The sequence below is a fragment of the Scomber scombrus genome, chromosome 6, assembly GCF_963691925.1.
Source record: "Scomber scombrus chromosome 6, fScoSco1.1, whole genome shotgun sequence".
Lineage (NCBI taxonomy): Eukaryota > Metazoa > Chordata > Actinopteri > Scombriformes > Scombridae > Scomber > Scomber scombrus.
The window spans coordinates 6,993,452-7,021,029 of NC_084975.1; the positions used below are offsets into that span (position 1 = coordinate 6,993,452).

Genomic DNA, 27,578 nt, shown 5'->3' on the forward strand with positions numbered 1-27,578 from the left:
GAAAACATCAGCAGGTTCCTATTTGAAATAAATCTCTATCAGATAAAAAAGAGCAACTCTTTTTAATGAAAAGTGATTTATCTTTAGCTTCCACTTAAATCCTGCTTTCACTTATAGTTTGTTTTCCACAATGTTTCTATTATCAGTCTGTCTGGAAAAACTAAAACGTGTTTATGAGGTTATAAATGTCTGTATTTAAAGCTGCACTAATCAAATAAATGCATATTAACAATTTATTAAATGACTCTGTGTAATGAATGTGAGAGTTGTCGCTCATGGTGAGAAACCCACACCTGACTCTGCAGTTCCCCTTCTGCGTTTTTGCATCTTTAAGCCAGTTTTATTTCAGGCTCTCACTTCATTTCCCGCAGCATTAGGCAGGGAGGAAAAAAAAAACTTTGATAAACCTTCACACTTCCTGCCCAGCAACATATGGCAGACAGGCACAGTTAGCCAGTAGCTGGTGAACATGTAAGATAAGATAATTGTGGTAAAGCTTCACTATTTTTCTTTCATTTATTCCACTTCCTCTTTCCTCACTTCACTTCCTTTCTTCTTTTCTTCTCACTCACTGGCTGTTTGGTTCACCCTCCGTTACCCCTATTTGTCCTGATTTGAGTTCACCTGGCACACTCAAGCCTTATTTACTGCACTCGTTATCACTCATTCACCTTCACACGGGGTGACAGATCTTTAGTTTACATTTTATCCTATATGCATTTACTTTAATTGGAAACGTTACCTTTTTTTTAAGACATGGGGATAATTTAATCTTGTCTTTTCTTTCAGACTTCGAGACCCATGTGTCTATCCCCCCATTCATTTCCTGCTGCACCAATACAATCCTGATTATTGAAATAAATCTTGAGTTAAGAGTGAAGTCAGGTCTCATCATGGCTTTCCTTTTCCATGCATCATGACCAATGCCCGTGATGATAGTCAACCTTTTTTGAACCTCCTATTTTACAATAATGCTTGTATTAGTTAGAGCATCAATAAAGAGTACAGAACAATAAATAACAGTAATAAGAACGATAGGAGATTTTTTTTTAAATGTAACATTATGTACAAGAGGAATATTGATGTTGTGTTTACATGTTCATCATATCAGCTTAATATGCCAACGTTAGCTTGTTCTGAAAAACATCAATTAATGCAGCTGTAAAGATAAATAAGTATTTATATTGTATTTTTGTCATTTTAACAAATAATCACAAGAAATATTTTAGCTTTTAACAGCTACAACTCCTCTGAGGCTTCAGTAATGTACCAATGACTAAGACATGGGTTTGTTGCTATTGGATACTAATGTGTCGCTAAGAAAAGAACTTCCATTTATCTTGGTTGTACTATCGAGGTGTTAAAATGTTACAGTTGAGTACATTTGTAGACTCACATTTAGTAGAGAATATGGACAGAAAAGTCAAATGCTTATAGAACAAAAATAATTGATAAATGTTGGCTTAATATGTCACCAGGTTGTAATAAAATTCACAAAGTGCTTCACATAATACTATTTCATAAGACCATAAAAACATGTGAACATTAAACAATGAAGGCAATAAAGACATACAATCAATGAGGCAGAAGCAATAAAAGCAATAAAAACTAAATTAAAATATAAAAATATAAAAGCAAAAAAAACACTGGCACACCGAGGACACACAAGAGAAACCAGCACTAAAACAATTTGAGGTGAAAGACGTCTTCAGTTCCTTTTTAAAATATGTTTAATTTATTGTTTTTTAGTGGTATGATATTTATGATCTACTGTTATGAATTTATCAGTTATATGTAGTCCTCCATAATCGCAGCATGAAAAATCTAACAAAAAAGCAGCAGTATAAATAAATAGTAATAATTCAATAATTATAAGTCAGTTGGAAAACTGGACAGGTTATATTCAATAAAACAAATGTCTAAGTGGTGTAACCATAAAAACTTTGTACCAAATAATTTAACTTGCTTAAAAACGCTAAATTCTAAATAAAACACCATATTAACTAGTATGGCATGATCTTACATTGGAATACAATTGTTCTAAATATTACATTTAATCTGGGGAATCATGTCAATCAGGAGCCATTTACATTATTTTTAAATGAGCTTATTATTTGTATAAGTCCACTTAAATACACTGTTGGTGGATCAAATATTTATTTTGTGGTTACACCATTTGACATTTTCAGGAGCATTCAGTCTTACTTTTGATTTTTTTTTTTAAATGGTGCAAACATCATTTCAAATGACATAAAACCAACATAAATACAGAATGTACATTTTAACAAACCTGATGCTGCTTTTAAGACATTTTTTAAAGATATTTTTGAATTGCTCATCTTGCTAAACCTTATTTGTCACTGTCGCATTTCCACTTTTTACTTCCACATAATAATGCACATGAAATCCTTGGCTGGTAGCTATAAGTGGGTAATCCCTCTGCGTTTTAGTTGCCCCTCTTTCCTCCCTCTTGGACTTAATGTTGTTATGAAAACTGGATCACATGTCAGGCAGCTGGTCTAACTCCAATCACTAAGTGAGTGATGTAACTCCCGCTTGTTTTCTATTTTTTAACATGTGGCGTTTGAGCCCTAGTAAGTTGTGTAATACCACACCATAGCCAACTGACGCACTGCCCTCTTTACCTCAGAAAGTAGTGTAACGCACCAGCTGAACTCTGAGATGACTGAACAGATTTTAAGGATGTGGTTTTGAGTGTGAATCAACCTTTTTAATGGTCAATGGAAACTTCAGAGAAGATGTTTAACTGGGATGAAGAGTGGAACATCTCTTTTGCAGGCTGTGGATTCAGGAGTGTTTACTACCTGGGAGCTTTGAGTTGTATCTTTGAGCGGGTCCCACAGTTGGTTCAAGGAGCCTCCAAAATATGTGGAGCTTCATCTGGTTGCCTCGTAGCTGCAGCTTTGACTGTGGAGGTTCCTATTGGTGAGTTTTATTTGAGTTGAGGGTTCTCCAAGATCTTCAGGTTGACATAAATCCTCATGGTTTATAATCTTAATTGGGTATTTATATAAGGATCTTGTAGGTTTCTCATGATGGTCACCAAATGCATGAATGTTACCCCTTTATTGCCTATTAAACTATGTAATTTATATCATGAAATCTGGCATTTTACTCTTATGCATGTCCAAAATAAACAAAACCTGGCAAAACTTGGTGAGTAAACATCATCTTTCTGAGCTCGTCACTGTAAGGCAAGGCAAATATTTTAGTATAGCACATTTCAACAACAAGACAATTCAAAGTGCTTAAACTTAAAACATAAAATGCATCAAGACAGAATATAAAAGCAACACATGGCAAAATAAAAAAAGACATTTAAACATGATTAGAAAGTGTTGAATTGGAAATTAAATTAGGCTAAAATAGAGTAAGACGAGATGAAAAGCAGGAGAATTAAATAGTTACAGTGCAGTGTCAAATATTAACCCTAAAATCTGGATTATGATAAAAAGCAGTCACAAACAGAAAAGTCTTCAGCCGAGAGTTGGAGTGGACCTGCAGACTCCTGGGAGTTTGTTCTAGATATATGGAGCACAAAAACTGAACGCTGCTTCTCCAGGTTTAGTTTAGACTCTGGAGACAGAACGCAGACCTTTCCCCAGAGACCAGCGAAGAGGTCTCGGTGGTTCATAACGTAGCAGCAGATCATAAATGTATTTCAGTGTTTTATAATCCAACAGCAGTATTTCAAAGTCTATTCTCTGGCGGCCAATATAAGTCTGGCAATGTGGCAGCATCTAGTTAACCCTCACATACTGTTCATATTCTGACTCATTGTTAGTCTCTACACCAATTCACATTCATAAATTCACCATCAGTCATTAATAAATGTTAATTCAATTCTTAAGGAAGCTGTCAGAGAGCAAACAGAGTGTTTATCTATGGAAAAAAGACATTCACATTCACAATCACTATTTTATGATTTTATAGAATATGGAGAATACAACAACATGTTTGAATGCTGACTATGAATTTTTAAATAAACAGAAGGTCAAAATTGGACATTTGCATATACAAGAATGTGTATCAGCTGCACAATAATATAAGTATGATGCATTTATTTGTATATTCGGGGTCACATTAGGAAAAATCCACCTAATAGAAATGTGTACAGGGTGTTTTTACAGCTCTAAAATGTAAAAATGGGTCAAATTTGACTCTGAACAGCATGTAAGGGTTAAGGGATGAAGATTATATTATGAGGGTTATACATAAAAGTTCTTTTTAAATAAGACTTTATAATAATAATGATCTAAAAGTTAAAATTTAACATCTCTCATGTTTGTTTTGTTCAATAAACGTTTTTATCTTCTCCCTTTTAGTGCTGTAACTAAACATGTTCATAAAGGTCAGGGTTATGTTATCTTAACGCGAGCGCTGCTGATTGGTGCCTGAGGTAAACAATGTACTTGTGAGGTTCACTGACACAAACACACAGTTCATGTTAATGGAGAGAGCAAAATCCAGAGGTGACCGGGTTCAAAGCCAAAGGAAAACAAACCTGTTTCTCTCACTCACAAACAAAAACATGATATTATCACATAAAACTAAAATAACATTGCAGTAATTTAGTTTATGTGGTGTTTGTAGAGATATTTTAATAATTCACCAACACCAACCTTTAATCCTAAGTAAGAACGATTAAAATTATGCACAGCAATAAAGCAATAACAAGGAGATAACCATAGACTGTATATAAAAGGAGATAACCCAAATATAGAGTTCCTACATTACCCAGAATGCCTTTTGTAGTTTTTTCAGCAAGCTGTATAAAGTATGACATTGTGGATCAAACATGTTACAAATAATTACAGTAAGATGATGAAAATTAAAAAAATAAAAGAATATAAAATGAAATAAAAAGACAGTAGCAATAAATAAATGACATCACATCAGCTAGTCTGTAGAATTGAGTTTTAAGAAGTGATTTAAAAGATATTAGATAATAATTTTTTTTTTTAAACGTGAGAAAGTCTGGGATTTTCTGGTTTTGTGGATTTTCTTTTATTATTCTTTTACTTTATTCTTTACTATTTTGGACAACTTGTGAGAAAATGAATTTCTGTCTCAACTTCTCCTTTTCCACAATGGGTACAAATTTCCTTTGTTCAATAGCAAGTTTATGGTCTCTAAGTCTGTGTTAGTTAGGTTTGTCCTTTTATTTCAATACAAAAATACAAATCTCTCTTTTTTCACACATCAAAGAGTCATAAAACTTAAAGGGACAACCATAATAGTAGCAGGAAATTGACAATACCATAAGAGAATTTGTATTTTAAAGGCTATCTATCTTTTATGTTAATTAATAATGTGATTCATTAATTTATTTAAATGATGAATTTGCTTCATTTTCTTCCTCCAGAACAAATCTGTGCTGATGTTTTGACCGTGGCGAAAGAGGCCAGAAAACACACTCTGGGAGTTTTCCACCCGACTTTCAGTCTGCTGCGGACTGTGCGTGACACTCTGCTGGAGAAGCTTCCACAAGACGCCCACCTCCGAGCCTCCGGAAAGCTCTATGTGTCCCTCACCAGAATCACAGATGGGAAAAACGTGTTGGTGTCTGAGTTTGAGAGCAGAGAGGAGCTCATTCAGGTAGTCTGCTCTCATTTCACAACTTCACAGATCTTGATATTAATAGAAGTTGAGGTTCAGTTCCGTTCCTGATCAGTAGTAGATGTTTGTATCTTTTAGAGAAGTTTTATCCTGCATCTCCTCACTGTTGTCTACATGTGCAGGTGTTGCTGTGCAGCTGTTTTTTCCCCGTTTACTGCGGTTTCATCCCACCTTCATACCGCGGAGTGGTGAGTGCATTCTTTAAATCATTCACGCTTCTGTGGGGTATTTTTGGGCTTTTTCCCAATTATTAGGTGGTGGGCATTGTAGAGCTGATAGAGACAGAAGAGTACAACAAAAGCCCCACCTCAGACTCAAACTGAGGACATAATGATTACATGATCAGGGTCTTAAACTCCTAAACCATCAGGATGCCCCTACTACTTCAGTTTTAAGCACATATCTCCAGGGCTCCACATTTTTAATTCCCACATTTCTTACTTTTTCCTGACCTTTCAGCCAGTGTATAAATCCTGCATCTACATAGTTGTGATTCTGTTTGACCATCTCAACATTCATCCAGCTGTCTTTCTTTCCTCTCAGCACTACATGGACGGAGCCCTGAGCAACAACATGCCTCTGTTAGAGCAGAGAAACACCATCACCATGGCCCCGTTCTCAGGCGAGAGCGACATCTGCCCCAGAGAGGGTACCTTCAACTTCTTTGAGGTGCACTACAGCGACCTCAGCATCCAGGTCAACACGGGGAATGTGCACCGGGTCTGCACGTCCTTCCTGCCACCCAGAATTGAGGTGGGTCTCTAGTGAGTCTGTTTTTTTTTAACCCTTACACGCTGTTCATACTCTATACATCTTTGCAGTATGTTCTCCCCTCACCTCATTAAAAGTGTCTATGCCAAATTTTGAACCACAAATCTGTTTATAATTCCCCAATAGCTGATCTGACTGATCAATAAATGGGTGATTAAACCTTGATAAATGTTTCAGAGAGCAGAGAGAGTGTATTTTTTAGGTGTAAAAGAATGGCAAACAAATATTCATGATTTCCACTTTTTGTGTTTGACAGAAACTGGCTGAGATTTGCCACAATGGCTACATGGATGCTCTCTGTTTCCTGAGAGAAAGAGGTGAGCTCCTCTACCTTCATCCACCTCACCAATGAGTCACACGTGTGAAAACAACCGAAACATGTTATTAGTCGACTGTCTGTTATAGATCTGCTTGGAACACAGTGTCTTCCCCCCAGTTTGGTGGCGGGGACGGACAGAGTTGAGCTGGCGAAGGCGTCGAGTCGACCTCATGAATCCAGAAAGATGATGTTGAATGGACTGAACTCTCCTCAGGAAGAGGAGCATCAGTGGCTGGACCTGAAAGTCATAGAGAAACTGCCAGTGAGCTTCAAGAAAGGTGAGGACAGGTGGTCTAAAGTGGGTTAGAGGATTGATCCCTGCAGCAGCTAAAACACTGAATGCACCTGTTTGGCTGTTAAAGCATTCAATTAGTGTATAAAGAAAAAGATCACATTTTAGGTTTTCTTTGGTTCAGATTCACAGAGGGTACAATGAAAAATATGGGAGTAGATTTGTTTCATCATAATTAAACAAATTCTCCCAAGAATCAAACAAAAAAAGAGAAAAGCAAAGAGAAATCCTGATCAGTGAAAGAAGAATAGTCTGATCAAATGTGTATTGTGTTATTGTGAATTTAGCCTTTTAGGTCATTTTTTGGGGAGATTTTGTTTGGTTATTATAAAATAAAATAAATTCCACTTAAACTTAACCACCAGCTGCTCCAGTAAAGCTGCTCATTGGACTATAACTTGAAGAGAATATGCATGTTTTTTAGTGACTTAAAGTGGATAATTCAAGTTTAGAATTAGAATAAAAGTAAATTGATATAACAGTGCATGTTCAACAAAAACAATTAAGAAAAGACTCCTCCTCATGAGGTTTAACCACTGCTCTAATGTTAAAAATGTCAAAGAAACAGGATTAGTCTATTATAAAGCCATGGTTTGGTGAGCGAGCAACTCAAGTAAGTTTGTTTGAGTGTGTTTGGCCCGTGAAATGCAGTTCATATGCAATCTAATGGTGTTAGGAATGCCAGTCTTTTATTTTATATATTATTTTTAGGCAATTATTACATGGTGTCATGATGGCCATGACTTATTTTATTTGCTGATATATTATTTTAACACAACATATTTAAGTAATTAAGTATATATTAAGTAAAGTAATACATTACATTTTTTGAGTAGTGACCCTAAAACACTGATCAGGCATTAACAGTTGTAGTAATTTGTGACTGTGTGTGTGTGTGTGTGTGTGTGTGTGTGTGTGTGTGTGTGTGTGTGTGTGTGTGTGTGTGTGTGTGTGTGTGTGTGTGTGTGTGTGTGTGTGTGTGTGTGTGTGTGTGTGTGTGTGTTAAAGTGCTGTGTGAGGCATGCAGGGACAGTCATGCTGGTGGCGGTCGGTGGTCTCATCTCACAGACTTCCTTCCAGTCAAAGCTGTTTTGCATCTGCTGACCCTCCTCTCTTTGCCCCTGGAGCTCACCGTCTCACTCACAAAAAGGTACACCCAAGATGGCCGACCGCAACACTTAACATCACTTTAATTATTTTAATTGTGTTACACTTCTGATAATATTTATCTTTCTTGCAACAGCATGATATTATCAGGCTGCACAGTGATTTTCAGGCTGCTGATGCTGACCGCTGATCTCTGCAGACAGGCTACCAGCAGGTGTGAACATATAATTTTCTGATATTTGACACTTGACTTTCTTAAATTAAACAATTAAATATCAATATTTATACCATATACTATTTTAAAAGCCTTATTAGATTAAACAAAAGATATTTGAAGTTGAGTTGCTGCCTCTCTTGAGTTTTTAGGCAGGGAAAAGAAGGTAAAGAAAGTGAATGCCAAGAAGTTAAACACAATATTGTTTCTTTGCTTTATTGAAACAGCTTTTATAATGGAGATTTTTAGCAGCTATCATTATGTGACTGTCTTGTTAATATTGAGATCATGTGATATGGAGATCGAACTATTTAAAAGTGGAAATATTGTAAGGTGACTCAGTTATTCTTTAAGGAAACAACTTAAATACTAAGTTTTATTAAGTCTTCATGTCATTTCTATCTGTATTTATTTGTGTGTTCTCCAGTTTATCTACAGGGCAGCACCACAGCAGCGTCTCCCCTGGTTCAGACCTCAGAGACAACAACCAAAACTTTAAATCGTTGACCTCAACACTCACCTCGAACTCCAAAAGTCTCCATTTGGATGACAACAGTAACCTGGACCTCCTCTCGCTCACCTCGACCTGTTTGAGTCCGTCCAAACTCCTCACTAACAACAAATCTATATCTGGAAAACTGATTTTTAAACCACAGATGTAAACAGGCAACCAAGACCGCCAAATTACAGTATTTTTAAAAATGTATTTTAATGTAATCTATCAGTGATAAGTAGTCAATTGTATATATATTAATGATCTCATAAGACTTAATTTTCCTAAAGGATTGTTTTTTTTTAAAGTTTCGACTCAAAACCATATGAAATGACGACAAAAGCTAATGCTAACCATAATTATTTAGTATTATTTTAACCATTCAGTGTTTTTTTTATTTTTATGTAAAGTTAGTTACTTGTTATATGAAACATTTTCACTGCTAATATATATATTTTTCTATGTAGACTGTATCAAAGTCATTTAAGGCCCGTAATTTAGCACTGCTGTAATTTTAAGTTAAGTTTAAAATGTTGTTGTTACAGAAATATTTTCATAGGTTTATCTAAAAAACATTTCAAGAATTCACTTATTTATATGAAGATTTAACTGATTTTTACTTTATCTTACATGTGAACACGTTTGTTACTTTAGTGTTTGGCACTGTTCAGTACAGCAGAGCCACAACCAGCACCCAGACGTTACTGCTGAAAACTTCCTAAGGCATTTAAATCTCTACTTATAGGACCATTTTGACCTTTGACCTCCTTAGAAATAGATTATTGAATAATAATATTTAAAAGCAAGTTGATTTGAGGAATGCCTGAAAGCCAAAGTTCTGGCGCTCCAGCTCCACGACTCTGAAGCATGTTTATCAATATTGTGTTTCAACTGAATCCAGTAAAACATTGTTAATTTACATCTTTGACTCAAAAGGAGTTTATTTTAAGTTGTGTAGAAGTCTGCAGGTTTGGTCATCAGATAATGTTGGAATATTATCTGTTTATCTACCTCAGCTCAAGCATATCGTGGACAAAATTACGGATCATATTTCTCACATCCTGCGTCAGAAACGAGACCTCAGCCTTACACTTTGGCCTCAACAATCAGCTGCCTTTTTTTTTCTTGTATTATATATTCTTTGAAAAAAATAAAATCAGCACTATAAGTTAACCCACCATGCTGTGTGACTCTAAAATGACTGAGAGGTAATGCAATGATATAGAAAAAGCATCATCAGGACATTTTAATGGACAAATGTTTCATAAAATTCCTTGTGAATGACATTTTCATAAACATTGAAAAACGTAATTCTAAAATCCCTAACGCAAAAAAATAAGATTAAAATAAAACCCATTTGATTTTTGTAACAGGATATTGAAAGGCTTGTCAGAGATTCCTCCTCTCTGAACACCCAACATGAGTGTGTTTTCATCGAGTGATCACTTTGCATCGTGGTCACTTCATAGCACCATGAATGTAACATTAATGCTAGCTAAAAAATCCTAACATTGAGGATGACGTAGGCTCAGACTGAGCAATCAAGCTTTTAAAATAATCATCTGGAGTTGTATCTACTGTCAGAGCAGTAGACATGAATGTGTTACTCTTACTGCATCACTGTGCAGTATTATACAGTACAAAGGCAAAACAAACGTTTAAAATACAACTTTCTCCAAGGACAGTGAAGTATCATTGTTAAGTCCCTGATTTCACATATTTAAAAAGACTGCCGTGAAGATAATCATACATGTATACAAGATCACAAATAAAATAAACTGCAGAGATTACATTCTGCAGAAATTGCTAGAAAAGTCCATCTATGTGTGTATATTCCACTCCGACACTACTAAAAAGGAAAAAATCATCTAAAGCCCGACAGAAGAGGTGGAGAACAGAGTTGGATGAAGTCTGTGCAGGTCCGCACTGAACCAGTCATGCAGGCAGGGACGCTGAAGTTTCCTCATATACTGGCGTCCTTTGGTCCACCGCTGATGTCTGGTATCTGGTCTGCGAAAGACTGAGTCATCCACTGTCCGTCTGGGAGCTGAACCTCTGCTAACAGCGACGTGGACGCCTGCTGTGCTTCTGCTTCTGAAGAGGGAAGAAAAACAGACTGAAGCTCTGTGCGAAAGACAATGAGACGATAATTTTAGCAACCTAAATTGTATTTAATAAAATGTTGTCAGTTAAAGTTTTACCCATTGTAACCCGACAGTTTTGTGTATTTTTTAAATCTCACGGGTCATAATGCAGAAAGCAGCTGGTTAAAATTAGAAAACATCACTGCTACAGACGGGATACTGATGTTACTGTCAGTTTCAGCACCATCTGTGTAAAGTTACCTGTGTTTTCACCAGATGAAAATGTACAGTGGCCGTTGGTTTGGCCTTCAGTTGGGGCCCCTTCAGGTCCTCTTTCTGCATACGCTCCACCGTAAGCGTCTTCATAACCAGGATCGTACTGCTCCTCCTTAATCGCCATCCTCTTGGCGTCCTCTGTTGATGTAAAGACACAGAAAGTTAGCACACGCTCTAATCTGGATCCACAGGAACTATAAATAATAATACTTTACATGTTTATTAGCATTTTAAAAAATTGGTACAGTTAACTCTTGTTTCAATTTAAGAAGATACAAAGCGTTTATCTTCCATGGCACTTACTAGTTTAACACAGGATGGATATTATGAAGGCTTTGCTTACCCTTGGCCAACTGCAGGTTAAATTTGTAGTCAACCTCCTCGATTTCAGTGGGTTTTTGAACGCCTCGCAATTGATCTCTGAGCTCCCTCAGTTTGATGTAGAAGTGAACTTTGTCCTGAGCACGAGGGAACTGAGCGCAACGAGCGCTGGATGAAGGCATCAGATACAAAGCCTGCAGAGGGGGAAATAAGATGGGAAATAGCTGTCAGATCAATTCTTCTAAGCTGGTATTGATGACTGAAAGATTTGTGAGTGAAAAGTTCTATTTCATGAAATTACTTTAATAGTTTTTCTCTATTCTTGGTTTCCAATAGACACCCATCAATGATAACATGATAATCTAATATTACCGTTTGACATACTTCAGACTACACCATCAGATCTTATTCTGGAGTAATGTCTTTAATAGTGATACAACATTTTAGACTGGTAGGGGATTAATAACAGAGATCAGTTTAGCCTGAAGTAATATTTACTTTACAAAACTCAGACAAAGTGGGGTTAAACAGTGTCTATTTCTGCCTTTTGTATGATAATGCTGTAAAAAATCAGCAGTAATTTTATACAAAAGAGAAGATGCTTCAGAAAATGAAGTTCACTTTGAATAACTTCACATTTTTTGAGTCACTTCATCACTCACCACGTCACAGTTTTCGACCTTGTGCGGCTGCAAACCAAAATCAAGCTTCTTTGGTTTTTTACCAAACAGCTCTCTGCAGAACATTTCGTATATGCCTGGTGGAAAAATCAGAGAAAAATAACCTTAATTCTCTTTACTGAGTGAGTTAATTGTAACTGCTGCTCTGTAGAATAGGAGTTCTTACATTTTCCATTGAAAACAGCAATAAGAGGTTTGTATTTCTTCAGCTTCTCTACAAGAATTAGTCCTCCTTCACGCAACTCTTTACTGTCGAGATAAAATAACAAACAAATAAAATGGTTAAAATACAAACTTCTAATGTCAAAACTAATAGGAATCACAGCTTTTATCGTTACAGTTTAGTCATCCAACTTGAGCACAACACGTCAAAACAAGTGGCACCAGTTTTTTTAAGTCTATATGCCTACCTCGAAAGGTCTTTGCTCCCCGGTGTCGCCCGGGCCACCATGTTGGTGAAGCCCATTTTGTACTTAACAGGCAGAGTAGTGTCAGACATGTGGTTGAGCTGCTCTTCAGTAAAACCAGACAGAAACAGGCACTTCCCTGAAATTACAAAGCCATAGATAAAAGAAATTAGATATATCTTTCACAAGTTAATGGGGTCAAACCATCCAACCTAATCAGTAAGTGTCAATTCTAGTTACCCTGAATAATTCCTCACTTTAAAAGGTCTAAAACTCAAACTGAGTCTTACAAAGGTAGCTTAACGTAAATCTCGTCATGTATAACTTACAAAAGTGATTTCCAGGACCTGGAAACCATCGTCCAATGTAAGCTGCCATCAAGCCTGGATTGATACCGATCTGAAAATAAAGAACAGCAGATGTTGTTCATTTTCCTCAACAGCACAGTGTTTTTGCTCCGCTGTTTAAAAGCTGAATAAGGAGTCTTACAATGACATAGTCTAGATTGTATTCCAGCAGGTCTGGGAGAGTTCTCGTCATGACTTCCTCCTCCGACATTCCCTTGAAGCGATCCACTTTCCTCTTCACCTTCTTGAAGGTCTCGTCGATCTTCTCCTGCTTGCCGTCTCCCTGAGCCTCTGCGCCCTTCTTGGGCTTAGGACCTGGTTTGGCTTTAGGTGCATTTGGGTCTTTAGGTGGTTTTGGTGCTTTAGGGACTTTTGGTGGTTTGGGTGGTTTGGGTTCCTTGGGTTGAGCTGCTCTGCCTCTCTTTTTGGCTGCGGCTACAAGAAACGTTTGAAAAGGTGATATTAAAAGGAAGAACAAGTGACTGAAGAACAATCACACCACACTTTCACTTCTCTGATCTGCTGTGTTGCTAATCACCATCTACATCTACAGCTGCTGTAATATTACTTAATTTTAAAGGGGTATTTCACCAATTTTACACATCAAAGTCTGTTTCCAGGATTTGGTGAGTACTGAAGTATATGTGGGGGGGGGAAAAGTTATATTATATATTATAATACAAATCCTATTTTTGTGGCTCCAGTGAGAAATGTGCAAAATGTGATGACTACAAATCTGAAAGTTTAAAAAAATCTGGCAGTGTGGACTGTTTGAGTCTATTGTTGAGACGATATTAACCGCTTCTAGCATAACAAACCTGAATATCCAACCAAACTTTCAGTGGCTGAGTTTTAAAAAAAAGAAGATGATATCTCTGGTTTAGTGCATTCATTTTTGATTGATTTTTGTATTACAATATTTACAATCAGATCTCTCAGATATAATTGTGCAGAACTACTGTTGACACACTGAGTCAACACTTTATAACAAAGTAAGAAATCTAGGACCTGACCCAGAATCTGCTGAGCAATGAAGAGTGAGGATTAGAAATGAAACGATTTATCAATTATTCAATTAGCTGATCAGCTTAAAATGTATCTGTAACTATTTTGCAACTCAATTAATCAGTTAAGTTATTTTGACAGAAGAAATACCAAACATTAAGTGTTTCCAGTTCCTGAAATGTGAATAGAAAATAAAATATGTGGGTTTGAGACTTCTGATGGAACAAAATTATAATATGGCAGCTTGGATTTTGAAAGGCTGGTGGGCTCTGACATTTTATGAACCAAATGGTTAATAAAGAAATGATCTGCACGTTAATTGATAATGACAATAATCATTCATTGCAGTCCTAAAGAAAATGTTTTATCCAAAAGAGATCGTAGTACGTTTTGTTAGGTTTGCAGGTTCCATATGGTCCATCATGGGCTCCAGATGATCCATGTGTGCCATGGCCGACTCTCCCCCCTGATGCTCAGAGTACTGATACTGATGGTTGGGGTTGTAGTTTGAATGTTGAGCCTGGAGAGCGTGAAACTGCTGGGCCGACTGGACCCTGTGGTGAAAGGACAATTAAAAGAAAACAAAAACACACAACAGGGGGAAGTTTTTAAACAACAAGCACAAAGGTGGTGGATGTACTGTAGGTCTAAAGCAGAGTAATACCAGTGTGTTATGCACGTTAAGTGTTATTTTGTTATTTATAACATTTTCCTGTGTTTAACAATGATAATAGATTATTTGATAAGATGCATAAATTAACACAACTGATGCACCTTTTTCCAACAATTAAAAACAATTTCATCCTACTCAAATATAGATTCACAGTTTTTCATCATTTATATTCATACATAACATAAATTCAGTGATAGCATATACATTATATATATATATGCATATATATATATAGCAATTGTTTAACTTTGCTGCAACAATGTCAAAATCAGGCAGTGGTGCAAAATAAGTAAATACTATCTAATAAACAAGCAAACTGTTTATTAGATAGATTAGTGTATTAAAGAGGTGTTGATTTGACTTTGGTTGTTAGTCATTTAATAAAGATCAGCGGCACCTCTTGCAGGGCTGCTGTGCAATCAGCCTACTAAAGCGACATTAGACATATTAGTGGCATTATTTACACACCACACGGGAAACACACAAACACACACAACTTTTTTAACATTGGTTAGTGAATCAAAAGGGATTGTTGTAAAGCTTCAAACTATATTAAAAAAGACAGATTCAGTTTTGCAAGCCTGTCTTAAAACAACAGTCTGGAGCCCAAATGAAAACTGAAATTGTTTTCTCTTGCTGTTATCATTCCTCCTGTTCATACTGACCGTTAGAAAATCTACAGTCCTCCTTCAGTGCAAAAAATGTATTTAAAGTTTATCTGAAGCAAATATGAAGCTTCAGTCATCCATATAAGTCAAATCATGTAGATATCTTTCAACGTCGCAGCCTTTTTAGTGCCAAAGTCCCTCTTTTTATTACCATACATCCACCACAGCTCAACAGGGAAACACAAAGAGGGAATTTGATGTTAAAAAAAACTTAGATATCAACTTGATTTGACTAACTTAGACTGCTGAAGCCTCATATAAGACAAACTTTCATAAAAAGACGGCTTACACACATTATGGATTTTGGCGTCACTGCTTACACTAAAAGCAGAATTTTTCATTGGCCAATATGAACAATGTATATACAGACACCTGACTGTTGTTTCAGGACAGGCTGGAAAACTGTGAAACTTTCCTTTAAGGGTAAAAAAGAAAAAGAAAATCAGCAACATTTCACCAACAATATGTTTTTCTTTTATTCTCCTAGTTTCTAAATCACCATGAAGCCATAACAAAACCAGAGCACAACTCAAATTTATGAAAACAATGGTGAAACAAAAAGTCAAAAAGGGCAGTGAGAGCACATGCTTTCATTTCATTTTCATCACACTCTGCCATTCATTGAGTTTGCTGATACAGGCTAATCTGTCTCCTGTGGTGAGGAGGGGAGGTGGGTGGATGGTGGGGGGGGGGGGGACTCACCACTGATGAAGATACTCCGGGGAGACAACAGGCAGTGATCCATTCAGCTTGTCTTCCATCTTTTTGAAGGGGGGGGGTTGGTTTGACTTAATTGGATAAATGCAATATGTATATATAAGCTATGTGTACATATTCAGAGGCTGCTGGCAGTGTATGAAACTGAATGCATGTGCCAGGGGGATAAACAGACCAACTGTGGAGTTAACAACAAAAAAGATAAACCAGAACAAACAATAAAAAAAACAAAAGGATAACACTTAACCCTTACATACTGTTCAGGATCAAATTTGACCCATTTATTTAACATTTGAAAGCTGTAAAAACACCCTACTATACACATTTCTTTTATAGCTGGACTTGTCCTCATGTGACTTACAGTATAAGAAATTGGAAATAATATGCATCTTGACAAAATTGAACCTGTGTTTATTAAAAAAATTAAAAAACCAGCATTCAAACATGTTGTTGTATTCATCATATTCTAAACCTGGATCTTAAAATAGTGAATGCAGTGTACAAACATGAATTGATTGAGTCAGGGCTTTTGGAGTGCCGGTCAATGGCAGGGTCTCGTGTGTGAATTGGGAAGGGTGGGGTTGGTATATATTATGCTTACACATGTAGCTTGATGATGAATTATTTTATGTGATTAATAGGATGATGATAAATTTGATTATGAGCATGGCCTTGCTCCTTCTGGCGGGGGCCTTTTGGCTACAATTGGGTGCATTTACATTTAAACTAATTGTGAATGTTTTTTTCTCCACAAGATTAATCAAACTTTTTATTAAAGACTAATGGGGGAATGCAGGGGCGATTCTAAGATCAGAACTTTAGATAGGCTCAGCTCCCTGCAAGTGTTCAAACCTCCTGCTAAACTACTGATTTCACTGGATAACATAAATTACATCAATACACATTAAAACATAGTAGATTGGTCTACTATAATGTATAATAATAATGGTTCAGAATAAATCATATTTCTACAGACAAGACCCTGAGATAGTTAATGCACCCTGAGGGAGGGATTATATAATAATGACAGAAGAACTATCCAAAGTACATTAAACCTGTTAAAATAAAACCATTTGAACCTGTAGCATAAGTGTTTGTCCCATATCTAACAGACAGACTCGCAAAAATAAAAATACAATGATCATTTATTTATTTTTAGGGGAGTTGGGAACAAATTTAGGGGTGCTTGAGCACCTCTAAAAAGGGTCTAAAATCGCCACAGGGGGGATGTGAATTGGTCTACAGTCTAATTGTGAGTAAGTATATGAACAGTATGTGAGGGTTGAAATTATGCTGCTTTTTTTACATCTCCACCTGTTAAACAAATGATGCACCTCTTTCCTCAATGGCTAGGCTAACTAACAAGCTAAACCACGACTGGAAACAACAAAATACCACATTTAAAAAGAAAAAACATACTGGCACGTAAAAGTACGACTTTATAGCCATTTAATTTAATTCATAGATGCTTCATATTCCTGGGTGACAGCCTGGATATATAGTTATTTAACACCAGTGCCACAAGTACAGCTAATGTTAGCCACACAGCTAGCCGCTCAGCTAACTTAGCATGGATGAATGGTTTCGCTTATACTGAGATACATAGCGCAGAAAAATGTGGATAATTAGTCAGTATTTGTAAGCGTTAACGTACCTGTCGTGGGTAATGGTGTGAAATTGAATTTTTCCGTGAAGAAATGTGTTATTTTTCCATCTATCCCGCTCTTCTATTCACAACATTAGAGATGTAAGAGAGGCAACAAAGACATGACAGCAGTAGCATTCGTTCAACTTTGACACCCGACCACACCAAGCCTAAGACGTAGGGGTATAAACAAGAGTAATATCTGTGAATATAATCAAAATAAGAAGTAATCCAATTATGTATTTTACATTATTTCACAGTATGATGTATTAATTACTATATATGTATAAAAGTAGTGATTGTAACGTAAAATACACAACAAATACGCAAAGACTAAACCGTATCCCCCTATTTTAGCATTTGGTATGCGCTGCTCGACTTTTAAACTCCATGAGGTTGTTTTCTATTGGCCGTCAGTCTGTGATGTAGAAACTGTGTGTATAAGCTTTATTGTACTTTTTAAGTGTTTTAAAAAGTCACAAATACTATTTTTTATGTATTTATCCATTCCTCCTCTTCTCTTTGCACTTAAAGTATAGTTTTAGTGTTTTTCAGGCACTGATTTAACCTGATTCGACCTCAGTTAAAAAAAGGTTTTGTGTGGTTATTGTTGTCATGGGATTTAATTGTGCTGTGTTAACCCTTACATACTGTTCATATTTAGTATCTTTTCTCAGTATCTCCTCTTAATTAGCCTCTATACATAATTTTGTATGTAATTGTGTGTATCAGCTACACTAAAACATTTTTAGAAAGTTGTACAATATTTCAATTTTTTGTATATTCTGTGTCACATGAAGATAAGTCAAATTTCTGGCTAAAAGAAAAGTTTTTTAAGTTGTTTTCTTCTCTAAAAATTAATTAGACCCTGAACAGTGTGTTAGGGTTAAATTGTGTTACAATAATTGAACAACTGAATTGACCCTAAAAGCAGGACTTACAAGGAAATTTGATTACAATTTGATTACAATATACCACACTTTTCTTTCCTGTCACTTTTTTTCTTTTTTCAGTTCAGTTTCAGTTCAAAGTCACAAAGCTCTCCTGGTGTCACAGGGCTTGGCCAGTTACTACGTTTGAAAGGACGGGTAAATGATCTTATGAGAGCTTTGTGTCAGAACTTGAACTAAAAAAGTGAAGCAGCAAATAGTTTTATTATAAGTTCTGCCTTTGATGTCCTTTTCTTGTGTGCTTTCAATTCATTTTTACTCACTTTGGATTCACTTCTATTTGTTTGATTCTTGAGAGATTTTGTTCAATTTAAAGATTTCAGTTTATACAAAACAAGTCAATACAATCTGATAAGACATCATGGTTTCATAACCCTTTATCAGCAGAAAATATGTAGATATCTGACTATATTACAAGATTCTCATGGAAAATTTCGATTCATAGCTTTTTAAGGGATACGTGGTATCCACATTGAGCTGCATTTAAAGACCCACTCAGATCTTTTTTAAGATCTATAAAAAATATTCTACTTTGAATAATAACTTGTGTTAACTCGTTCCACAAAAAAGTTAAAGCTCCTCATTAAAATCCTTTGAGTGACATCTACTTCATCTCCATCAAGAAAAATGCAGTATTTAAGAATGTGTAAATATTTTTCATTTAATAAGGTGGATTTCTGGACACAAGATGTCTCCACTGTCAAGTCAGTTTTTAGTGTTTTTGCACTGGAGGATTCAGGTTTCCACATCGCTCTTATGTAAGTTGAATACTGGACCAAGATTGGCTAGAAACTAGTTGTGATGTCACAAATTGTACTCGTATGTGTTAAACTCAGATTTTCAGGTGAACACCGAGAAACTTTCCACCATCAGCAGATAAATATAGAAACAGCGTTTAAGATTGAAACTTTGCACACACATCATCCTGCAGAGTGAAGCTCAAACACACAACTTAAGGAACGAGAAGAAAAACTAATTGTTTGAGTGGAAGGGGACTTTTAAGTTCAGTGAAACATTGATACTGTTTCTCACAACAGAAGATTTGATACCAAAAATAGGCTGAGTTAACAAACAGTAGTCCTATACTGTAATAATCTTTATCGGAATGACTAAATTCATGTTTCACTGAGATGCCAGACTTCCTCTCCTGCTTTTCGGTTTGTTTTCCAGCAATAATACTTCAATATATGCAAAGTTTTAAACTGTGCATCAGTGTATTAAATACATGCCTGCTTGGAAGTTAAAATAAGTCATTAATAGAGTGAATAATAATAATAACCCTTCAGTCTCTTGACATAAAGCTTTGAAAATCTGACTTTCTACCCACAACAAATTATTTGTGAGGGCTTATGTTGTCAGGAGAACTAGCTTTTCCTTATGTTACTGCTTATACAGTATATTATGGTTTTACATGACTGACTTCAAACAAACGACAATAAATGAGCCAGCTTTAGAAGAGATTTAATAATTCTGTAATTACAGATTAGAAATCCCAGAGTACAATTACTTATTTATACAGCTGATAAATCATAAAATGTCATTCTTTCAAAATACAAAAATAAGTCACTGGACAGACATACAATACAAAAATGCAATAAATAGTGATAAAAAATAACACCAAAAACATGCACCGTCTGTGTGACAGTTAAAAAAACGTAATTTTTGTTGTGGGCACTTCCTCCCTTGTGCGTCACATTACAGTGCCCCCGGAAACCGTACGACTCCTCCTCTCCTGTTGTTGGAGTATGTGTTACCCCGACTGATGCTACTGTTACAGCTGATGTCTGGTATCGTGCCATGTGCCATGTGGTCCGCTGACGGGCCTTCAATGTCCTTTTCTGCAGGATAGCACAATAAAAAACAGATTATGCTGCTTGCTGAATACATTTCTAAGTCATTAACCAACTTACTAACTAACTTACTAAAATACCCAAAACATATCTTAATGTAATAATAATGATAATGAACTTACTTTATTTCAATTTTCGAAACATTTTTATCATCCTTATTTTCTCTTGCGTACATTGGTCTCAGTTTTTTCTTTTTAATTTGTTCTCATTTTTATTCCTTTTCTTTATGTTGTCACTTATTTTGTCTTATTATCAACTTGCCAATCAACTGTAAAGCAGTTTGAACTGAACGAAAGGTGCTGTATGAATAAAGTCTGATTGATAAATGACCATGTAAGGGTTTTTACTGTGTTTTATCTAATTTTCTGCAAACTGTGTGAACTTACTGCCAAACAAAATAAGTCAGACCATTGGTTCACTTCATGTAAAATCAACTCAGGCTTGAAACTTGCTTTGGATTTGGTAATTAATCACAGTGGTTTGCAATATCTTTTAGTTACATTATATACACCAGAAACTAACTGTTGATTTTTTTATAAAGAAAAAAAAAGTACACTTCATGTTATGTGCTAGGGATAATTATTAGAGTCCAAAATCTAAAGTTTCATTCCACATAATTGGAGATTCAACCTAGTTGCTTCAATTAAACTCAGATATCTTCTTTGTCAACAGATGAAATGTTGAAGCATCGTTTTGAAAACCATGTGAAACTTCTCCATCTCTCAGTTCAGCCAAAACAAGGCAATTCAATGCTTATTTACAACGATATCGCTCATAAAAACAGTACCTGTGTGCTACAGCGGACAAGGCCTGTTTTATCTCCCCTCCGCCAGCTTTTTTAGTTGGAGGAGTTGCTGCTTCCCATTACATTCTCATGCGGCCCACTACAACTCTCATACTCTGGATCCACCTGCTCCTCTTTGATTGCCATCCTCTTAGCATCCTCTGCAGAACAAACACAACAGCAAGGAGGTTAGATCTTTAACTTCACACAAATATGTCTATAAAAAGACAACCCTGGTGATGTTTTCAGAAAGATGACTATTACCTCTAATACCTGATGTTTTAACTTTACTATATGACCAAAGAGTACCACACCAACTGTTTACCTTTGGCCAGCTGCAGATTGAAGGAGTAATCGGTCTCCGACACTTCATGGCCGGGTGCCAAACCTTTCAACTGGTCTCGCAGTTCCTTCAGCTTGATGTAGTAGTGCACCTTATCCTGTGCACGGGGAAACTGGGCACAGCGGGGGCTTGACGACGGCATCAAGTAGCAAACCTATGCAGAAAGAAATATGCTGTAGGAATGGTCTGGTTGTTATTATTGCTGAGTATATTTCAGCGATCAAGTTTGTCACATACTGTTTGAGTTTCTGGGATTTTGTAGGGCTGCAGACCAAACTCGAGGTTCTTCGCCTTCACTCCAAAGGTTTCTTTGCAGAAGATCTCATAAATACCTGAAAAAAAATAGAAGAAGAAATGTAACTGTTAAACATTTCTAATAGAAACAGACAAAATGAACTAGTGAAGTACTTTCGGTGTTTCAATCATTTTACCTTTTCCATTAAAAGCTGCTATTAATGGCTTATATTTCTGCAGCTTTTCAAGTAATTGTCGACCTCCTTCACGAATCTCCTTACTGAGACAAAAACATAAAACCAGACAAATATTTTCTACACTTTTTTTCAAGGGACACACTGGAGATCACTGTCGACGATCTTTGAATTCAGTCATCATCTACTGTTGCACTAAACCTAAAAGCATCAACTACATGAGTAATTTGTACTTTTTAACAACATTTTTAAGTTAAATTGCTTTTATATAGTTTTTAAGAGTTAAATGTGTTTTTTATTTACTTGGACAGGTCCTTGCTGCCGGGTGTGGTCCTCTCTACCATGTTGGTGAAGCCGATGCTGTATTTCTCCGGCAGGCTCTCGTCGTGCATGTAGTTGAGCTGCTCTTCGGTGAAACCAGAGAGAAACAGACATTTCCCTGGACACAAAAGAGAAGTTGCAAATTCAATATGGCCAAGTGGCTTTCATGCAAATTGTTGTTATCAAAACACTGGATCAGACGTGCGTTTCCTACGTTATGGATTGTTTTTAGTTACTGTTGCTGCACTGATTCTACAGTATCAGCACACAAAGGTTTTCCACTGGACAAGGTGCCATTTTCAGCACATTTTAGTGATACTATGGTTAAAGTACTGACTAATCAAACCATTTGGACAATAAATGAAATATTTTTATTGTAAATGAATGTGCTGACCTGCTGGTCGTAAAGTAGATCAGCATAAAATTAAACAACACCCAAAACATAAAAGAAGACCACAGATTACCAACCAGAAAGATTGTGGAGTAGCTAATATGAAAACATAGAGATTCGTCAATTTGGTTTAAAAAACATATCTATATATGAATAAACTGTAACAACACAAGACTACATGTTGTGATTGAAAGTGTGTGAAAACACGTGAACAGAAAAGTTGAAACAGCTAAAAAAGGATGGGTAAATGGATGAAAAGTAAAGCTCGTTCCACTCTAATTGGTAGTAGTAGGAATGTAAACTGAATTAAACAGACCTAAATATTGACTGATAAACAAACAGTGGAACAATATCCACTTGAATATCATAAATAGTATAAATGCATACATTTATAGTTTAAAATCAACATAATTGAACACATTTGGAACATGATGGCTGGTGCTTCAGCAGACAGGACGGTGGGGCTTTACGTCTGACTAAAAAGGTCGAGAACCACCGCTGTACATTGATAATCACTGAAGCTTCATCATTTTTATATCAAGTGAAATATTCAAACCCAAGACACCATTTTTATGGATTCACCAATATATCAAATTGAAAGTCATTTTTTGATAGTTTTATAACACTTTTGTGGCATCTGTGGAACCTCTGGAATATCTAATAGTATTTTAAATGGTGGGTTTTTAGCAAATCTGAGCTGCATGACGAACATTCATAATGATGAACCCAACACCACAACGATGGTGAAACGATGTTTCCCCCTGTAGTCAGTAATGAAATTGAATTTCAACATACAGAAATGGTTTCCTGGGTTTGGGTAATGGTGTCCTTTGAAGGCTGACAATAGTCCTGGGTTAATTCCAATCTGAGGAGAAATATGAACGGGGTTACCATAGCAACAGACCTAAAAACTACAATGTTTTGTGACTGACACCTAACAACATAGATGCATCGTTTGTTAATCTTTTTTTCCCCTTGTACACCAACAACAATCTACTACGTTTACAAATAAATAAATATAAATTCTTATTTATAACTCAAATAAATAACTCACTATCAAAATGTCGAGGTTGTAGGTGATGATGTCTGGCAGCGTTTTGGCCATAACCTCAGCCACCGTCATGCCGTTGAAGCGGTTGAGAGCCCTCTTGGCCTTCTTGGCAGCTTCAGCCTCATCCTCCTCCTCCTGCGTCTCGCCATCCTCTGCGTGCTGTTTGGGAGGCCGGCCTCTCTTCTTCTTCACCGGCGTCACGGCTACGACAAAGAGGATGAATGTGTTGATGTGCGACAGTGACTGATAACGAGACAACTGTTTCTTTTGTCTTCTGTGACAGTAAACTGAATAGCTTTGGGATGTTAATAAAGACCAAACATTGAAAATTAATTAATCCGATACATAAAAATGGAAATGATAGTGTTTCCATTCTAATCAACTAATGCTGATAGTAAATATCCATAAAACAAGAACTATTTCACTACAAAAACTGTTAAAATTCTGAGTTAGTGCAGTGACTACTATAGGGGGAATGACTTTTTTCTTTTTCTTATTTTAGGACTGACAGACTGTATGACCTGAACTTATATGGGCTACTGGATGCATTAATTTCCTTCAGGATCAATAAAGTATTTATCTTATCTTAAATACACATTTTGGCTCCTACAGTTACATTTTTATAATTTCTTTTTACCAGCTGTAGGAAGTTGGGATGAAATTAAACTACAGTAGCTGTATTATTGTAAGCTTACATAGCACTGCACTCAATGACTCTTTAAACTGGAAGGTTAGGTCTCCAAATTATTACAGAGAATCACTGTCAATCAGCTATTTTGCCAACCAAGCAGCAAAATAGTGCACAAAATATTAAAGGCTACCCGAATAGCAAAATGCTAAAATAGGAAGATAATAAATTGATATGGTGTCAGGTATCAGTTTTAATGTGTCTCAGTCTGATCAATAATCACTTCCGTACTTTGAGGTGGACCAGCAGGCTGAGGTTGGTGCTGATAATTTGGGTGTTGCTGCTCTATGTGTTGATGCTGAGGGTGAGGGTGGTGCTGCTCCCTGAAGCTCTGCTGGTAGACCGGCTCCTGGTAGTGACCCTGGGCTTGGAGGTGGTTCTGGTAGAAAGGCTCCTGGTAGAGAGCCGGCTCTCGGTGGACAGACAGCTCCGTCATGACGGGCTCATCTCTGGGACCTTCTGCGTAATGGCCCATGTTGTGATAAGACATAACATGCTGCGCCTCGGGGTGCTGCTGGCTTGACTGGTACCTAGAAAAGTAAAGAGGGGAGTGCGTGAGAGAAAGGAGAGAATAGGGAGGAGGAAGGAGGAGGGTTAAAGATAAGAAGGAAGAGGAAGGTGAGCACAAGAAGACAATAAAAACAGGACCTGGACACAGCAAGAAAAGGCGCTCAATGGCGTGCATGAAGAAGTAGGTGAAGAAACACAAAACTTACAAACAAACAAACATGCTCTTATATATATCGTTTTTTAATTCTCTGCATTGCATTCATTACACTAATCAAGCTCTAAAGCTATAGTTCCTCTTCTGATTGTGGCTGTCTGATCAGTTTTAAGTACATAACCTGAAACATTCACTTATTACACCCACAAATCGATCTTTTAAAAGACAATTACGATGTTTGCTTTGGCAAAGTTCGTCTATAATGAATGAAGAATGACAATATATAAACAACACAAACAACTTGCAAAAAACACACTGTGGTTGTGACTCCTGTGATGTTGACTTCAGGTCAAACTCTAATGTGAAGAGGTACTTTTGTGACTGTATCGTTATGCAATTGATAAAAATAGTAAAGAGCCATTGCAGGTGTATTTATGAAAGCCTGTAGCAAGCAATGATGTAATAACTGCTGGATAATGCAGTAATGTGTGATACATTTGATGAAACATCCCTTTAAATGTGTTCAAACTGCTTTAGGAAAAGTAGGCAATCCTTACTTTATTAGAGTAAAACAATAATTATTAAATTCTATAAATATAGCTATGGATATGTGATTATTAAAGCTAGTAGGCCTACAGTATGAGCTAACCTTTCCTCTAGAGCTTAAACTCATTTTCTGTTGGTTGATTAATAGAGCTAAGCAATAAATCATTTTATCGCTATTGTGATATTTTATAGATATCATCTTAGATTTTATAATAAGTGTCTTTTCCTGCTTTTAAAGGCTGCATTACAGTAAAAATGTCATTTTCTGAGCTTATCTATTCTATTATCTTATTTTACCAACTTAGTCATTATATCAACATTACAGATTATTATCTATCAAAAAATCTCAATGCATAAATATTTTGTGAAGCACCGATAGTCGTCCCTACAATAATGTCAAAATATCAACATTGTGATATTTGATTCTGTGCATATCATCCACCCCTATTGATTAATCGCCTAATCAATGCAACTCTACTTTTCTTCAATTTAAAGTTGATTTTACTGCTATTTATTATTATTATTTACATCACATTAATATATTAACCCTTTAGTAGCTACATTATCACTTGCCACAAACACTTTAAATGTAAACATTGATGTATGATATAGTGTGTCAAATGATATATTTTACACATTTTGTTTTATCCTAATCTCATGCATGAAAACGAAGAAGTCAGGGGGAGAGAGAAAATAACATGGTAAGTTTTTTCCCCCAGTCTTTTGCAGCCACTCTGCAAAAAACCTGCAGCAACCAAACTCACCACTGCTGGAAATAATCCGTGGGAACCGTCAATGATGTATACTGGTTTTCCTCCATCTTAAACTGTTGGGACTTATTTGAATACACTGATATGCATTTCTACTTCCCAAAAAAAAAATGTTAGTAGAGGCTGAAAATGTGAGCTGTGTGAGGATTATTTAAAGCACATAGCTGGCACAAAGGAGACAAATGGACGCAGGTAATTATCTTTCAGCTAATAGTTAGATGTCCTTTAAAAAACGCAGGCGACCTTTAACGCTACATGAAGAAAACATGAAGGTTTTTTATCAAACTAACATACCTGTCATACATTTTTGGTTCTTTTAGTTGGCAAATAATGAGAGCGAAGAAGAGAAGAAGGGGGGGTAGGGAAGTCCTCTCAAAACAAAGACCATTTAAACAGACGCTCAATAGTTCCTCTTCCTCGTGTAGAGTTAAGGTTTACCGCCACCTGTCGGTCAGGAGGCCACACAGCGCACTGCAGGGGTGAGATCAATAATTAAATAAGACCAGCAAACCCATTTTCATTTCATTTTTGCGCAATAATAAGACAAAAAGCAAAAGATAAAGAGATAATAACAAAAGAACGGTGCAAGGTAGCGGCAAAAAACCTCAAAAGGGCTTATACAGGGCCTCTACCTATATTATGCAGAATTCACAAGTTAGATTAAAAACAAGTAACTATGAAATAGAAAAAAATAATAATTACGAATAAAAATAAAGCAGAACTGTAGAAGTATGTGTGTGTGTGTGTGTGTGTGTGTGTGTGTGTGTGTGTGTGTGTGTGTGTGTGTGTGTGTGTGTGTGTGTGTGTGTGTGCGTGTGCGTGTGTGTGTGTACTATTTAGTGACCTGGGCAATCAGAGCGGCCCTTAAACTGCTCTTGTATGTGTTAAGAGAGGAGACCTGTGTGTAACTATTGAATTGATTGTTCCAAAGTATTGTACCCCTGTATTTTGAGGAAAATTGACCAAGGGTAGTACGATACTGAAGAGGGTGAAGTCTTGTCAATTGTCTAGTATTGTACTTATGTAATTGTGAGTTGACTTGGAAGTATTCACTGAAAGGTTTAGGAATGAAATTTGGGATATACATGTAATTAAAGATAAAAATACATATTTGGTATATACTGATCTGAAAA

General features: G+C 36.3%; 3 protein-coding genes across 4 annotated transcripts; 1 reads left to right on the top strand and 2 right to left on the bottom strand.

Moving 5' to 3' along the window:
* The first annotated feature begins 2,636 nt into the window (after positions 1-2,636).
* On the top strand, positions 2,637-10,016 carry LOC133981979 (patatin-like phospholipase domain-containing protein 2). Its single transcript, XM_062420861.1, has 9 exons — positions 2,637-2,946; positions 5,387-5,619; positions 5,763-5,828; positions 6,184-6,393; positions 6,668-6,728; positions 6,817-7,008; positions 8,031-8,172; positions 8,266-8,343; positions 8,771-10,016. The coding sequence occupies exons 1-9, from the start codon at positions 2,742-2,744 to the stop codon at positions 9,003-9,005; spliced, it is 1,422 nt and encodes a 473-aa protein (XP_062276845.1). The 5' UTR covers positions 2,637-2,741; the 3' UTR covers positions 9,006-10,016.
* Positions 10,017-10,059: 43 nt separating this feature from the next.
* On the bottom strand, positions 10,060-17,775 carry tdg.1 (thymine DNA glycosylase, tandem duplicate 1). Of its 2 annotated transcripts, XM_062420862.1 has the most exons (11): positions 17,669-17,775; positions 16,000-16,085; positions 14,344-14,510; positions 13,094-13,386; positions 12,934-13,003; positions 12,608-12,743; positions 12,364-12,446; positions 12,180-12,274; positions 11,540-11,711; positions 11,182-11,334; positions 10,063-10,930 (listed from the first exon to the last, which is right to left on the bottom strand). In XM_062420862.1, exons 2-11 carry the CDS (start codon positions 16,056-16,058, stop codon positions 10,800-10,802), a joined length of 1,359 nt encoding a protein of 452 aa, XP_062276846.1. In that variant the 5' UTR covers positions 16,059-16,085; positions 17,669-17,775; the 3' UTR covers positions 10,063-10,799. The 2 variants fall into 2 exon arrangements, with proteins under 2 accessions (XP_062276848.1, XP_062276846.1); XM_062420864.1 differs by lacking the exon at positions 16,000-16,085 and having other exon boundaries at positions 10,060-10,930; positions 17,669-17,759.
* A 2,279-nt stretch (positions 17,776-20,054) lies between these two features.
* Positions 20,055-26,781, bottom strand: tdg.2 (thymine DNA glycosylase, tandem duplicate 2). The gene is made up of 10 exons (XM_062420901.1): positions 26,440-26,781; positions 24,697-24,995; positions 23,781-23,980; positions 23,522-23,591; positions 22,318-22,453; positions 22,018-22,100; positions 21,824-21,918; positions 21,569-21,740; positions 21,247-21,404; positions 20,055-20,447 (listed from the first exon to the last, which is right to left on the bottom strand). The coding sequence occupies exons 1-9, from the start codon at positions 26,493-26,495 to the stop codon at positions 21,298-21,300; spliced, it is 1,218 nt and encodes a 405-aa protein (XP_062276885.1). The 5' UTR covers positions 26,496-26,781; the 3' UTR covers positions 20,055-20,447; positions 21,247-21,297.
* Between the last annotated feature and the right edge of the window lie 797 nt (positions 26,782-27,578).